At 41.3% G+C, this 16,275-nt stretch overlaps 1 protein-coding gene across 1 annotated transcript; it reads left to right on the top strand.

Annotated features, from left to right (window-relative positions):
• The first annotated feature begins 4,661 nt into the window (after positions 1 to 4,661).
• neto2b (neuropilin (NRP) and tolloid (TLL)-like 2b) lies at positions 4,662 to 14,693 on the top strand. Its single transcript, XM_061076990.1, has 12 exons — positions 4,662 to 4,674; positions 10,207 to 10,263; positions 10,384 to 10,533; positions 11,173 to 11,421; positions 11,536 to 11,583; positions 11,697 to 11,824; positions 12,624 to 12,725; positions 12,924 to 13,050; positions 13,306 to 13,419; positions 13,858 to 13,988; positions 14,069 to 14,161; positions 14,244 to 14,693. Exons 1-12 carry the CDS (start codon positions 4,662 to 4,664, stop codon positions 14,691 to 14,693), a joined length of 1,662 nt encoding a protein of 553 aa, XP_060932973.1.
• The last annotated feature ends 1,582 nt before the right edge of the window (positions 14,694 to 16,275 follow it).

The following is a 16,275-nucleotide window of genomic DNA, read 5'->3' on the forward strand; positions in this document are numbered from 1 at the left end:
GTGATGATGTCGGTTATAGTAATATATATCACACAATGTTTACATTTCATCCACTCATCTGTCAGGATAGTTTCCTCCTCATGGACATACGCTACCTTTAACAGGGGAGAAAGCAGCGGCACCTTGTGGTCGGGAGGGAGAGCAGCAGCCTGGCAGTCGGTGAGATACGACACAGCAGCTTCCACCAGCTCTTCTTCGTTCATACAATAGAAAACAGACCTGAAATCACACCGACGAGTTTCTGGTCAACAGATCAAACCACAGACCGGACTCCATGTCTGTTGTTTTCATGCATTACCTCGTGGCTTTGGCTTTTCTGCTGCTCTTTTTCTCCTTCTTCTTCTTCTCTGTCACCGGCGCTTTGTTTGACATCCATGTTGGAAGAGTCCGAGGATTCGCCGACATGTTGGATTCTCTCCGATGTGCACTGAGGCTGTGCGGACATGAAAGGCTGTGATTTAATGATAAATAACAAATAACAAACACGATCAAAGAGCTGGAACGTGTTCGAGGAGTCGAGTCACCACCCGGGCCGACTGGGTCTTCATCGCCACCTAGCGGGCAAACAGCGAAGTGCAGAGTCAATACATTAGGGGACATTAAACATCTCAGAACAAAATGTACACAGCCCAATTCAAGCCCCCCCAACATCATAATTCATAATTATCACAATAAATGTCACATATGTTTTTATTTAAAGAATTATATTTTTGCTCCTGACATTTTCACAAATGTAAGGTTGATCAATTATGTGTTATACCTCGTCAATGTGCACAATGCACAAGCATATATTTTATTGATAAATATCAGATATATCATACATTTTATATTGATAAACATGTTATTGAAGATGTGTTTTGTATTCATTAAATTCATGTATATATTATCTGTCGAAACAGCTGCTACAAATGTGCCCCATAAATCTAGTAGAGTATAATGGAGGCTATATTGTGCTAAAGAGAGTATAGTTATTTTTTAAGTACTTTTTTACTCTCCACCACTGATATCTACCAAATCCAACTGTCATTCATTAAAACATCATACAAACATAAAGTAAATATGTCATTAAAGGGACTTTGTATTAGAAGAAATGTTCCAGATGTACTGACACCACATGTTATTGTGATTTGACTGATAATGTCACATCCTAACCTTGTTTTTCAAAGTATATATACATTGGTGTATACTACAATAACCATTGTTTTCAAATGTCTGTTTCTTTCACCATCCTTACTTATGTCTGTCTGTTAGAACGATCCACACAAACACACACACACAAACACACACACAGTGGGAGAGAACAATTTGTCGATGTTGGAATTAATCAGCGTTGCAGCAGCGTGGTGTGTAATTAAAACTTTGTTGCATCGTCTTATCATCCAAAGTCACATCTCTCTCCCAGGACTGTCTGTTGTCTGAGCTCTAACCCTAAATCAAAGTTTTAAATGTAACTATCTTTTTTTTTAATTAACTCTTCTACTCAAGTATTTTTTGCATCTAACACACAATTGTGTTTTGTTGAGTCTCTTACCAGGAATGCATTATTTCTTTTTAATAATCAACACGTAGTATTCTATAGATTTATCAGACAATAGAAGTTGTTTGATGCCTTAAAATGTATTTTTTAATAGTGAGGACACAGAGAAATGCTGATGGTTTCTGATCCTGCGCCCTTTGCTCCAAAGTCCATGCTAATCTCGCCAAAACCCGACTTTGCCCTCTCTTCACCTCTCGCTGTTCTTTTATCACCCTCTTTCAATCTGTGGTGTTCAGAACAACCTCGTATCAGACTCTCACTTTCTATCACTTTGTGCCCAAAGCTGCCTCCTCTCCCTCGGGCCTTTTTTAATTAAGTCTCTAAAGCCCCTTCCTACATGTGCTTAGGCCTTGATTGCAAAGACCAGCTTTATATATTTGACTAAATTAAAAAGAAGGGAGGGAAAAAAAAAGAAATCTCAGGGCACAGACCGTGTTAACACCCAGCTGCACGCACAATGTCATTTTCCCTGAAGCGCTCGAGTTTAGCGCATTTTAGGAACAACAAATAATCAGAGGGATGAAGGAGTGACGCGTGAATGGAATCACCACAGACTGTTGAGCGGTGTCACCATGGAGTTGTCATTTTCAGCAGATGCACTTAGAAATAACTATTATTCAGAGAGCTCTTTGTGTTTTTTCTACCTTATATTGATTCCATTGCATAAATAAAAATTCCCCTGACACTGATAATTATTAGACATAGGGTCCAACGCAGTTGCTTCCTATCCATATCTTTTTTTTTTGTTCGTTACTACTATAATTTCTAACTTATTACCATTGCTTAAATACAATAATTTGTTATGGAAAACTCTTTGAGGACCCTGGTGGCGTTGGACTCATCCTCGTCCAGGCTTGCTGCCACAAACCCAGATGAGGCCGTGCTAAGCAGATTTCTGTTGCTGCCGCAGTAAAGCCTTTCGCTGCTTTACTCGTCTGCCGTGTTTGTGGGTCGAACATGACTGGAATATCTGATAAAACTCACTAACATGAGAGCATTAGTCCTCTGGGTTTCTTGAACATTGGTTCCATGCTGATCAGGATGACATTTTACCCATGAATATTGTAATGAAGTAATCATATATAGAGATTGCACGCATCTGTCTGCATATTATTTTTTAATAGGGCAGATGAGAAGCTTTAAGGTCGAGACCCGAGTGACCTAAGTCGAACCGGACATGAAAGACTTGCTCCTCTTGTTTTCCACGTCCTCCTCTTCACATGTTATTCTCTTTCTGAGCACCCTAATTGGTGAGAAGCAGACTAATCGTCTAGTTGTCTTCCTTGGCTTAACCCTACTTTGTGTAAGGGTCATTCCCATTGGCCATCTGTCCCAGACTGGTCCTTGTGATTGGCCATATGTTGTAAAAGAGCGAGGTTTAGAAAGCACAGAATGTTTCAATGGAATGAAGATATTCAAGTGGACATGATGTCTCATCTGTTGGCAGAGACACAACATCCTCTTCTTGTGGCAGATCCACGTTGGTGGTGATGTGTGTGCACGTGTACCAGTGCACGTATTGGGTCACGGATGCAGACTTTGGGATCATTTAATCTTCCCTCGTCTAATCTCAACAGACACAGTCCAACACCCGAGGAAAAGGGGAAGTGACCTTTAAATGTTACGGATTTTTCGCTTTCATTTAACTTTGATTGCCGCAAAACACAAGGGAGTAACTCATTCCCCATTTTCAATATGTTCCAAAATATGTAGAGCTCTCGATCCCAGCTGTCAGCCAATGTGTTTACGTACTATTTATTGATGTGCATAGCTCTATGTGCTCGATCAGAATTTGCGCCTGGATATAATGAGTGGTTACTTTGTTTGATTTTGTATAAACATATTGTTGATCCAATGAGTTCTATTGTCGAACTAATAACAGGATATGAATATGCAGGCTTGAACCCTCCTTCCGTGGCCACAGGTTCGATTCCGACCCAGCCATTTACTGCATGTTTGCAGTCTCCCCCATCACACTCGAAGAATAATCACAGGAGTGGATGGCATTGTATTGCCTGACATCATTTGTTATATTTTCAGATGACTAGAAAGTCTTGCATTTTATAATTTTGCTGAGATAAACAGGATTTGCTAGTAAAGAGTACACCCTGAGATCTATTCATCATCAACCTCCAGATCTGCTCTCCTCGCCCCCACAGGGTGCTTTGCCAAATATGCTTTAGTCACAGCTTTTCTTTATTCCTGGCTCACGTTGGATCATTGAAAATGAGAAAGATGCCTCAAGGAACAAATTCCCAGATGATGCATCCGGAATAACAACATCCTTTTCTACTCAAAATATTAATTTACTCTCGGATGCAGTTTAAGTTCTGATCTCACATGCTGCAAAAGACTAGAGGATGAAATAAGAGTTTAAATAAATGTGTCTAGTTGCATGTTTGCAAATGGCAGATTAGTGGTAACTGTGTGTGTTTGTGTTGGGGGGGTTGTGTGTGTTCGTGTGAGTCCTGCTCGACATCTCACACAACAAACCATATGTGAATTTGTATTAGGACAGAAAAGACGTCGCTCTGTGTCAGAGCTGTGGATGAGCAGATTATGGAGATTGTAACGCAGAGAAGAAGGAGACAAATAATGTGACGATACAGGATCGACAGTAAATTTGGAACCTACAGCGCAAATATCTGATGACCATCTTTAATTTTATTCTCAAATGTTTTGAAAATTACATCAACTAACACTTGTTTTCTGACATTTGTTGAATTAGGTCATGTTTTTTTTCTTTTAATTTCCTTTCTTATTTCTTGGTCTAATCTGTTGTCATATGGGCCAGAGATAAGACTGGAGTTCAGCACCAGCTCCTCCTGCTGCATGGTATCACATATACAGTATTTGTAAATCTGTCTGGGAAGAGGATATTTATGTTTACACCCGGAGGCAGGGTCTTCCGGGGGCGGTCTGGCTTCTAACGTCAAGCTCTGTGTGGATGATTAAATTCCAAGAATGTGTAGATAACGTTTTCGATGAACAGCCTTCAAGGGAAAAAAAGAAAACTCTGTTTAAGAAAAAGTATTTATTTTTCTCAGCCATGTTATTTGTTTGTGTCTCCAGTTGAATGCAGGATTTAAACAGTAGACTGTGCACAAGGGCGACTGATTGTGACATGATCTACAGATGTAACAGTAAAAGACCCATTGGGGGGGGAGTAGAGCGAGGGAAACACAAATCAATGTGATAATAAATGAGAAGTCACTGGGACACAGTAATCTGTTCCACCCTGTTAAAGTCGGGAGCTACTGTGTTTCCTCATCAACAGTAATAGGCCAAATCCACAGGGATTTCCTGCCAATCACAGGCTCGTGGTGGCATCTTAATGACTTTTCCTCTGGAGCTGATAAAAGTGCTTTGCTTTTAAATTCGTCAATCTGTTGCTTTGTCATCGAGCAGCAGTGGCACGGATTCAGAACAAGTCTAGAAATGTGTTCTTGGATTTAGTCAAAGAGCTGCAGAGACCTCCACCATATTGTAACACTGCAACTGCATTAAATGTCCCACCATGTCATCCCTGACCTCAGAGATGACCCCTGTCCTTAAAATCTCTTCTCAGACAAATTAATTTCAAATATTAGACACACAAATGCACGTATACATGAAGTTTTGCAGACTGTACATGCGTGTGTTCTTGCAGAGTAAAGAAAAACAAAAGGAAAGAATGTAAGGGACCGAACGCCTCACCCAGCAATGTCACCTGGCTCACTCAACTGTACACTAAGCCAAATTAAAGATGTTAATTTCATCCTGAAGCACACGCTAATAAGAGCAATCACTTGCCTGGTTAAGACTCCAATCAAAATGCTAATTAAAATCCTGGCCCCCGCAAATGAACAATTCAGGATTCATTATGCTCCATCAGATCCTCTCTGCTGTCTCTGCCTTCACTGGAGTGGTTGCACAACCTTTCGCCATAGAAGGTTGGGACATTACAGAAAAGATGTCTGATTATCTTCACATGACCGCTGACCTCTTTTCTCACGTGTAATGCTCGGGTCTTATTTACAGCTGCTGGACCAACGCTGGTGCTTTTGAGGATTAGGTGATGAGGGAGGTTTTGGGGGATTGGCATTGAGATGATGTTTCACTGTGCAGTTGTTCTTTCTTATGAGCTTCAAGGTGGTGCAGTGATATCAGTGTCATAGAGCCCAAATAACCAGTTACCGCCCTGTGGTTGTATGCCTCTGCCAACCAGTGCAGTTTCAAACTACAGACCTTTTTCCAGACTCATATGAGAGCACTGTGACCTTTAACCTGAAAGCTGATCAGTTCATCTTTGAGTCCAAGTGACAACTGGTCAAAATAAGAAGAAATTCCCAAATGGCAAACTCGAGATAAAATGTACAAAAACAGGATTTGTGAGGCAACTGTGAGCTTTAAACTTTGACTACCAAACTGTAATCAGGTAATCCGTTATTCTAAACAAAGATTTGTGCCAAATTTTAAAAGATTCTCTGGAGATATGCTTATGATAATGCGTTCACATGGCATAAATGGGTTTTGTAAGGTCAAAGTGACCTTGAGCTTTGACCACTGACGTCTAATTGGGTCATTCTTAAATCCAAGTGATGTTTGTCCCAGATTTAAAGAAATTCCTGGTGTTTCTGATATATCACGTTCAGAAGAAAATGAAGTCAATGTGACCTTGACTTTTACCCTTAACAAACAAAAAAGTTGAGGTGTTTGTACCGATTTTGAAGAATTTCCCTCAAGGCTTTCTTGAGATATCATGTTCTAAAGAATTAAACGGACACACAACTGGAAGACATTATGTTTTCATGTGTCAGAAGAGGTCCCACCAATGTTTTCTAGTCGCTTTTTTCCAATTTTCAAAGTAACAACAGCTGCATAAGAAGCTCTTTTTCCAACTTTCATCAGCTTGTTGAATAGTTAGGGTCAGCGTCACCTAAATGTAATGTAATGTAGTTCTTTCATAGAGATAGAGAAGAGTTATTTTACTAAACATTTTATTCAGAGCAAATATTGAGCTGCAGGATGTGGCAAATTAAAAAAGAAAGAATTTGAGATTCAAGGAGGTCTCAGTATTTCAAAGTGTTTTCAAACACGACAGTAACTCACAGAAGAAAACGGTGTCTCCGTTGGCTTTAGGTCACCACAAGCTCCTATTTGACTTTCCATCTTTTTCAAACATCTGCCAAACATCTGCTTCCTGTGAGCCTCAGACGAAGGAGGCGAGACGGCAGCCTGGTCGCCATGGCAACAGATGCAGATTTTTAATACGGGGTGAGAGTAGGGGCTTGTGGACGACCAGTCACTCGCACTGTCTCGCTGAAGTTGGACAGTCGCTCGGCTCAGGATTAGGCACAGTCGCTGCGATCCTCCCAAAACCGAACACACCCTGGAAACTAAAAGATTCATGTTCTGTATCTCTGAGGCAGCACTTTCTCTATATAATCAATCACAAGGGAACGGGTCATTTTTTAAACCACCGGCCCAGATGATGCAACTTTATGATGGTGCATATATTGTGTGTGTGCGCTGAATTAATTTACCCCCAGGTTGTTGCTGCAGAAGAAAAATTGGTGCCACCTCACTGAATAATGATCACCTTGGAGAGTTTGAAAACATGGCGTGATGGGCTGCACTGCTTCGGTTTCCAGTTCCTTTGTGGAGTTTGGTGACTGTTGCTTTTCCTTCTGTGTCTCCTAAAACACATTTATGTGAGAAAGAGGAATATTATATTTTTCTACATGTATTAAATTGGTCAGAAGTTATCTCATCACATCTCCTCATAAGCACTGCTGTAATGTATTGAAGTACATCTTCAATTTGTACTTTATCATTATAGTAATTATGTTTCCCATTTCCTGTCATCACCCCACTAATCCAACACTAAGATATGTAGTTTAGTAATAAAACATTTAAGGGGTCAATAAATATTTTTAATTTAAATATATTTTGCTGATAGTGCTGTTGTTCTTTAACTTAAAGCAATGTGAATTCTGAAAGAATTAATAATATAGTCTTTAAAATACGTAAAGTAGAAAATTAAAAAGTAGAATTGTCAAGCTAAAGACAAAGCAGAAATGTAAATGCCTAATACTTTAGATTATAATCAGGCTTTTGCTTAATATATGGAGGATGGCATTCTGTTTAGAAGAAACAACTAAAGCTGTTTAACGCCGATGATCATCCAAGAACGAGGCATTAGGTTGGGTTTTCAAAATATAACAAGTCAAAGAAGTAGTAACTCTTGGCTTCCATTTTCATCGCTCAGCAGCGCCAGCAACTTTAAAAAAAAAACATTTCAGTCACTGACTGTGTGTCCCTACAGAGGAAGATGAGAGTGTTCTCTGTACTGCACAGAACTGCACAGGAAGGCAGTCTGTGGCTGATTTATATACCCACCGAGTTTCTTGGCACAGGTGCCCTGTTTGTGTGTTTGTGTGTGTGTGTGTCTGTGTGTGTCAGCTAATTCAATTCAAAAGGTTTCAAAATGTAAATCAGCATTATCCCAAACAGGCTGTGTGTGGATTGTCATATCACTTATTACTCATGTAGGATTGTGCGCATGCGCAATCAGCTCTCCCCCCCTTCTCGCGCCAACTGAGCCCAATCTTAAAACCCGAGCAGCCGCAGACAGATCATCTGTTGTGAGAGAGAAGAGTCAGACTGATCCACCCTTGAGCTCTGCAGGAACATCTCACTGTGTATCTTTCTCCGCGGGGGAAGTCCGATGATAAATCAGAATTTCATCAGCTCTTTTTACTTCACACGCCAGATGCCTCTCTCATCTTGACCAATGGGATTAGGGTAAAGAGGTGAAAGTTGGGTTTTGTAAATCTAACCATGGTTCTTTAACATGCGTTAATCCAGAGCACGAGTCAGCGGAGCAGAGGGATGTGAGGGACACAGAGCTGGTAAAGTTTGAAATCTAAAGCCAGCGAAAGGATTCATCTGGGAGGATGACTGTAGGTGAGTGACATTATTCCTTTTTGCCCGATTCAGGACATTTAGTGAAAATGTCTTTTCTGATCTTTGTGTGAATAACAATTACTGATGTAACCGGAGAGGAAGATAGAGTCTAATCTGTGATCATCTTTCTTTGAGATGACTCCTGTACTACGTTGTTCTTAAGCTCTGCAGATTTTCATGTGCACAAAATTCCACACAAAGATGATGAGGAGTTAACAGCTCTGGTCAAATCTCTTTAGGCTTGAATGTCTACTGTTGAAACTGTGTTGCTTCTGTTGTCCAGGGCTCCTCTGTAAAAGAGATCTTTGACTTCAATGGGACTAACCTGGTTTATTATATTATTAATAATAATAATAATAGGATAGTTTAGTTTAGGGAAACAACTGTTTGTGCATTAATCAGTGTCCTGAAAAGTAAGAACACATCAACTCTGCTTAGACATTTTTTAAACTTGGGAAAAGGTAAATTAATCTCTTTTGTTTTCATTCATGGTGCTGAAGTGACAGCTCCCGATGCTGTATTATATATATTTAGCCTATATAATGACTTCTGACCTATGTGTATGTATAATATTATCTATGTATCCATTACCATTGTTAGTATTGTGGTGCAAAAGAGTCCACGAAATGAACGAACCTCATTTGGAAGTAAAAGGGAGAAATGTCTCTCCTCCTACAGCATATGCATGGGCTGAGCCAGTGTATGGACAGGAGGAGAATTTAGGCTGCTTCTGCCTAAGTTCCTCCTCCACACACATACACACACACACACACACACACACACACACACACACACGCTCTCTATGGATGTTCTGTGGAGAGAGATGAATTCCACAAAACCTCACATTTTTCCTGCTTCTTTACATTGCCACAGTTTATGTATTTTTTTTATATCATGTATAAGTACATGTATATGTAAATGACACTCCACTCTTCTCTGCTCGTCAGGGGTTCATTAGTGTATTTGTGACGATACCTTAGTGCAGATTCTCATTTGAAGTTTTCTCAAGGTCAGCCATAGTATCACATTATTATCATCAGGGATAGAGGATTATTTTTAGATAACGTAAGATGTGGCAACACAGACTAAATCATCAAGAGACCCATGTGAGCAGCTGCTTGGAAAAAAAGTCTTAAATGTTTTAAACTGGTCTTTTCTTAGATCATCAGCTGTAACATATAACTGGAGTGGAGATGCTTTAACTACAAATTACCACAGCCGTTACAGCTGCTGTTCCATGCTCGGCAGTTTGTCATTGGACGTTTACAGCAACACAGCAAAATGCCAACATGTCAACTTGCCACTTTGGAGAAAACTCAAAGCAAATTCCAGTGGCGTGCTGCCCTCAGGCTAGATGCTCTATTTAGGTCATGTGATGATATGATTTCATCAAGAAAATGTAATTTGTCATTAGACGTCCTTGCAGTCAGCAGATTGCTGTGCAAAGTGTTACATGTATAAACCTTTTTTTTAAAAAGACTAAAAAGAAAAAGAAGGCTGCAGAAAAAGGGAGCAAGAGTCACTGGAGCAGATGGTGGAAGCAGCAGGTCATTATTCTCCCCATGTTTCTGAACTCATACCCCTGGCCTCTCATATACATGGGGATATTCAGAGGAGAGAGAGAGAGAGCAAGTAGACACACATGTCCTGATATGCTCCCTCTCCCTCTTATCTTTATTCCCTGATCGTCCCCCACTCATGTATTCTGGTTTCTTTTACAGTTTGGATATTTCTCCTGTTCATCGAGGAGGGATTTGCTCTGGCACAGAAGACTAAAGGTGGGACTGACGCATCAAGATACACATTCGACTGTAGATCAGTAAAGTCTTTTCATTTCTTCATTTGTTTCCCCGTCACAATGTCTCATCTGGATGGTGTTTCACATGCAGATGGAGGAGCGGAATCCAAAGCAGTGAAACCCTCTCAAAGGCCGCAGCGCAATCGTCACTGTGGAACCTGGGTCCGGAACACAGAGGGGGGCTCCTTCCGCTCCCCCAACTACCCCAACATGTACCCTCCCAACAAGGAGTGCCTTTATGTGCTGGAAGGTAACCAACACTATGAGCCTGAGTCACTGCTGCAGCTTTCTATTCTTTTATTTTAAGAGGGGGCGGGGGGGATAGTGCAGATTTCATTGCTGACGTCAGCTCAGGTTCTTTTGTGAGCTCTGGTGGTCGTTAAAGAGAATCTGATGGAGAGAAAACATCACTGTCAGCACTGTTTCATGTGTTTGGAAACAACCAATAACACAGTCGGCTGTTGCTCCATCCTTCCACAATGGCTTCAGCATCTTTCCCATATTATCTTTGGATTATATTACGAGGATGTTGTATCCGTCTTGACAACAAAGCCAATGTCTGACAGACGCATTATGTGCAATGCAGGTTTTCCCTCTGTGGTTGTTCAAGTACAAACAAGCCGTCACTCTCCGACAGAGCATTCCTCATTATCTTGCATTGCAAAGTTTATATCAAACTTTGGTGTCATATCGTGCATCGCTCTCTTCATAATTGCAACTGGAGCCCATCAAACAAAGCTCACAAAAGAATGATCTAAAAATACTTCATGAAATATCAGCAATACAAGGAAGTCTGACGGTTTTATTTTTTTTACTGCCTTTTGTTGGTATTGTTTTGCTGAATTACCTCTGTGGCAGTCGAAGTGACACACCACCACTCTTCCCTCAGCTCTGCCCCGTGAGAGAATAGAGCTCCTGTTCGATGACTCCTTCTACATCGAGGCGTCGTTCGAGTGTCGTTTCGACCACATCGAGGTGAGGGACGGCCCCTTCAGCATCTCGCCACTCATCAATCGCTTCTGCGGCTCTGCCAGTCCCGGAGTCGTCCTCTCTAGCGGCCGCTTTATGTGGATCCGCTTCTACAGTGATGAGGAGCTGGAGGGGATCGGCTTCCAGGTCCAGTACACCTTTACTGCAGGTGATTCAAAAACACAGGGGGATGGTTTTCATCAGATGTCTCTGCTGTCATTGACCAATCAAAGACCTGCATTCTAACTGATGATGACCCTCATTTTGTGATATCTCTCTGTAGACCCTGAATTTCATCTGCATGTGGGAGGACTTTTAAACCCTATTCCAGGTAGTGCCACCACACTTGAATACTCTGTTTCTTTTTTTCAAAGAGTTTCCCCTCAAACACAAACCTTAATCTCCTTATTTCCACTTCCTCTGCCTCCTTTTGTTGTTCTTCAGATTGTCAGTTCGAGCTGTCTGGTGCCGACGGCCTGATCCGTTCCAGTCAGGTGGACGAGGAGTACAAAGTGAAGCCAGACCAGGCGGTGGACTGCATCTGGACCATAAGAGCGCCAACAAACAACAGGGTAGGGTTTTGTAATCTTTTTTTAATCAGTGTTCAACCAAAGTTACCAACTAAGATGGTTCTTAGTAGATTCAATACCTCCACCAAGGCTGAACAATCCTACACATAATCTCTAGTTGTTATGATAGAAATGTGAAAGAAAAATACATTATGACATTAGGCCAAACAATTACTCAATTTGTCATCCAAATAAATATCAGTTTTATGGTTAATGAAAAACTATTAGTTAATTGATAAATTAATTATTTGTTGGATCTAATATTGTCATGTTTTTGTCACTTGGCTGATGCACAACAGCTGGGAGTCCCCTTTCCTACATCATCAGCATACAAGCATTACACAAAGTGCAATGCAGGGATTGAGTGATAATAGCTTCGGTAAGAAATAAGAAGAAAAATCTCAAAGTGACAGTGTAGTGGTTGAAAAGACGAGTCTCCAGCCTTCACTGCATTTTAAATCTTTATCCCGTCCACATCTGGTGTGATGTTTGTTTGTTCATATCCTTTACACAATCATAAAGATGAAGCATGTGGTCTTTAGCCTCAATAAACCCCAGATAAATGCGTTTATGTGTGTATGTATCCACAGCTTGAACATATATGCACATGAAGTCCAAAGCAAACACAGGCTTTTAATCCTACAGTTTACTTAAGAACACATTGAGTAAAGCTGTTTGAAATTATTCACATCTGATCCTGTAATGCAAACTTTCCATCAAATGAGACTGGTCCTTTTATGAGAAAGCAAAATACATTTAACTGCATGAAAGATGAACGGATTCTCCTCATTCCATGTTTCAGATTTACTTACGATTCTTGGAATACCAGATGGAACACTCGAACGAATGCAAGAAGAACTTTGTGGCTGTTTATGACGGCAGTCATGCCATTGAGGACCTAAAGGTATTATTCACAAATTTGTGTTATGTGCTATAAAGCTAATGTCTCTTGGTGTGGCGTGCTTTACTTGTTGCATATAATCCTCTATCATTCTCTCAGTTCTCAGTTTCTCTCTGTGCAGCGACTGTTCTCCAGACCTTGGCCTCAATGAGACGACACATCTGAAAGCTGTGAGAGAAAATGATGTGTGGTTTGTTTCAGGCCAAGTTCTGCAGCACAGTGGCCAACGACATCATGCTGGACACTGGTGTGGGAGTGGTGAGGATGTGGGCCGATGAAACGAGTCGTCTCAGCCGTTTCCGCATGCTCTTCACTTCTTTTGCAGACCGTGAGTTTGTCATTTCAATTTTTTCTGTTGTCTATTTTAGCCTATCAAACAGCACTCTCTTGGCTTCTATCCAATAATGCAGATTTACAATAATAAAAAATAAGTTGTAGTCACCTTTGTATTAGAATATTACACAATTTCAATATTGAATCCCAGATTTGAATCTTGCCAAGAATCACAAGAAATAGATGAATGTACCCTCTGTCTTTGTTGCTTTGTCAGCTTTTTTGCAACACACTGTTGTTTGTGTTACAGCTCCCTGTGGGGCCAGTGCGTTCTTTTGCCACAGTAACATGTGTATCAACACTTCTCTGGTGTGCAACGGCATACAGAACTGTGTCTTTCCCTGGGATGAAAGCAACTGCAAAGGTAATCCGCTTTTGCAAATGCACTTTGTAATTACCCCCCGCCAAGGCAACAAGATAACACAAAAACAATTGAATGGATTTCGACAAAAAAGTGTTTCCTTGATTTCTCAAAGATGCGATTTTTACAGGGACTGATATTTAGGAGTGTGTGAAATTTGGTGCAGATCCAAATAAAAATCTGGATCCAGTGAATTCCCAGGTGGTCTCATAAGGAAACAGCTGGGCCTTGGTGGAGCTTTGAGCTCCATTGAGTTCGCTTCTAGTTCTTCATTTAAAATTCTGTTGTGCTGTGAAGCCTCTGTGTTGTTGCTGGCAGCCAAAGATACAGGCGGTCCTGCAGGCATGTTAACGAGTAAATGAGTGATGTACTCTCAGTGCCTCTGAATAGCTGTCGTGTGTTATCACTCTTTTCATCTCTCTCTTCATTTCCATTATCCAGAGAAAAAGAGCAAAGGGCTTTTTTACCAGATCACAAAGACCCACGGGACAATGATCTGTGTGTCTACGGGAGTGGTGCTGCTGTTACTCATCATCTCCATCCTGGTGCAAGTCAAACAGCCACGGAAAAAGGTAATTGAGTCACAATCCTGCCTCAAAATATCGGTGTGGACTTAGTTGATTTACTAAGTGTGTTTAATTATACTTTAAAGGTGTTGGTACGTAAGAATAACCTTTTTCAACGGGGCGACTTCCAGGAAGTGTTTGACCCTCCCCATTATGAACTCTGTAGTCTCAGAGACAAGGTTAGTTTCAATACTTTGACGGATTATTAATGAGCATTACCATGTTCTTTCAAAACTAAAAATGTGATGTGATTGTTTTCAGGATATGTCAGGTGACCTTGGGGAGTTCTCTGAGGAGCTCCAGTCCTTACATGCGCTCAGGAGATCCTCCACGGGCTCCCGCTGCATACACGAACACCACTGTGGCTCTCAGGCCTCCATCAACTCCATCAAAGCCACACAGGGTGCACTCAGCCTGGGCAGGGGGTCCCTGGAGCTCCCCCCTTTCAGAGGCGACATTCTGACCACCTTACCTCCCTTCAGGGACTTGAACAGCAGTCTGCGTAAGAAGAGCTGGCCTAATATGAAACAAGGCCGAACGCAGGGCCATCACAGCGTCGGGGATCGAGCAATGGGACGACAGGACAGAGTGATGGAGGAGGACGAGGACGACGAGGACGACGGAAGGTACGATGTGTATGTGCACAGAGCAGGAAGCCGGAGAGGGAACTATGAAATGGCTCAGCAAAGATCCTTGTCCATGGACTTCTGAGGAGACAAGAGGTCGGTACAGCAAAAACAACTTTTCCAAATCAGTGCCACAATCTGGGAGAACTCAAACAAACACGGGAGCAGGGAAGAGACTCTTACATCCAACAGGTTATAATGCTGTTTATTGTTTAAGTGGTCACATTTTACTGTAAAGCCAGTAGATTTTGTTGAAGTATGTTTTAAATCAATATTTTGTGTTCTAAAAGGATGAGGAAACATGATTACCTTATAACCAAAACAAATAATATCACCTCCGTTTTTTTGTTTAGCCTCTTATTACTTGTTTTAAAGATAAGAATAAATATCACGATGTCATGTGTGCGTCCTGATAAGTGTGTGTCCGGGAGTCTTTGAATAGGTGTTGTCAAGCAGGTAGGACCGGTGGAACGGCCTCTGGCATTAGGTGATCTCATCTTGTTATATAATAGGACTCAACACCAAACCGTCTGGCACTCCTATCCTCATCAAACACTCTAGTCTGTGTTTTTACTTTCTCTCTTTGTTGTCTGTCGACCGACTGAATAACTGATGGGTTACCAGATGTTATCCTTTCTAATGTAGAGGACCAGTCAAATTTAAGATCATTGGTTACTGTTGAAGAGCAAAAGAATAAAATGTAATTGGCACTAAGACACGATGAACGCCAGGGCTATACTAGAGTTTCCTTGTGTCTGGTAACAGAGTCTTTATAATAAGCTGTATCCCACTGCTGAGGTCACTGAAGATCAGAAAATTGAACCTGGAATTAGAAAACTGGGAAGAGTCACATCAAATTCCCCAGATGTGTGTATTACATCGTTTTTTCCTCACTCAGGCGCAGCTTTGCAAGATCGTTGAGCCAAACGACTTATATAACCCAGGAGCTGGAGGACACGAGCGCATTTAGAAATCCAGAGTTGTTTCCAGGCCATAGCCTCGCGGTTTAGCCAGCGAGGCTGCAGGGTTCATCCGTCATATTCAGTAAACTCACCGGGCAGATAATTAAAGGTATGCGTACACACAAGCACATGAGCAAGCAGTGCTGCTGCTACAGGACGGACTCCGCCTCTGACAGAGAACCCTGTCTCGTACCGTGGGTTTTGTATATATGCAGCTGGAACACAGGAGAAACGACCTAACGCAGGTGCTGAGGCTGAGCTGAGATTTATTAAACTCCAATCCAATCAAACAGTCAAATGGGCAAACACACGTGAATCAGGTAAAAAACGGGGAACAAAGACATAAAGCACTTGTTGCACATACTGTTCTTCACAAATGATGTGAAACACGAGGCTATAAATACAGAGTCAAATAAGCAAATAAGAAACTGAAAAGAAGACAGGAAGTTAAGTCACAACAATAATTTCAAAATAAAGCAGGAAATAGTGTGGACAGACAGTCACTGAAGGAACAGATGGTGACTGTTCTGTTTTATTACATCAAACCTTTAGATGTGTCTATGTGGCCAGTGAACAAACTGTGCAGAGTTACTACAGAACACCAAGTTTAAAGTACAGGACATAAATAAGTGACTGCGCACCGACCTATAGCAGCATGCAGTCAACCTGTGTGTGTGTGTGTGTGTGTGTGTGTGTGTGTGTGTG

The sequence above is a fragment of the Limanda limanda genome, chromosome 8 (genome assembly GCF_963576545.1).
Source record: "Limanda limanda chromosome 8, fLimLim1.1, whole genome shotgun sequence".
Lineage (NCBI taxonomy): Eukaryota > Metazoa > Chordata > Actinopteri > Pleuronectiformes > Pleuronectidae > Limanda > Limanda limanda.

Excerpts from the sequence above, each read along its gene's own strand:
- neto2b (XM_061076990.1), top strand. Across the intron at positions 10,534-11,172 it reads GTGCCTTTATGTGCTGGAAG|CTCTGCCCCGTGAGAGAATA; the intron begins GTAACCAACACT and ends CTCTTCCCTCAG. Across the intron at positions 14,162-14,243 it reads TCTGTAGTCTCAGAGACAAG|GATATGTCAGGTGACCTTGG; the intron begins GTTAGTTTCAAT and ends GATTGTTTTCAG.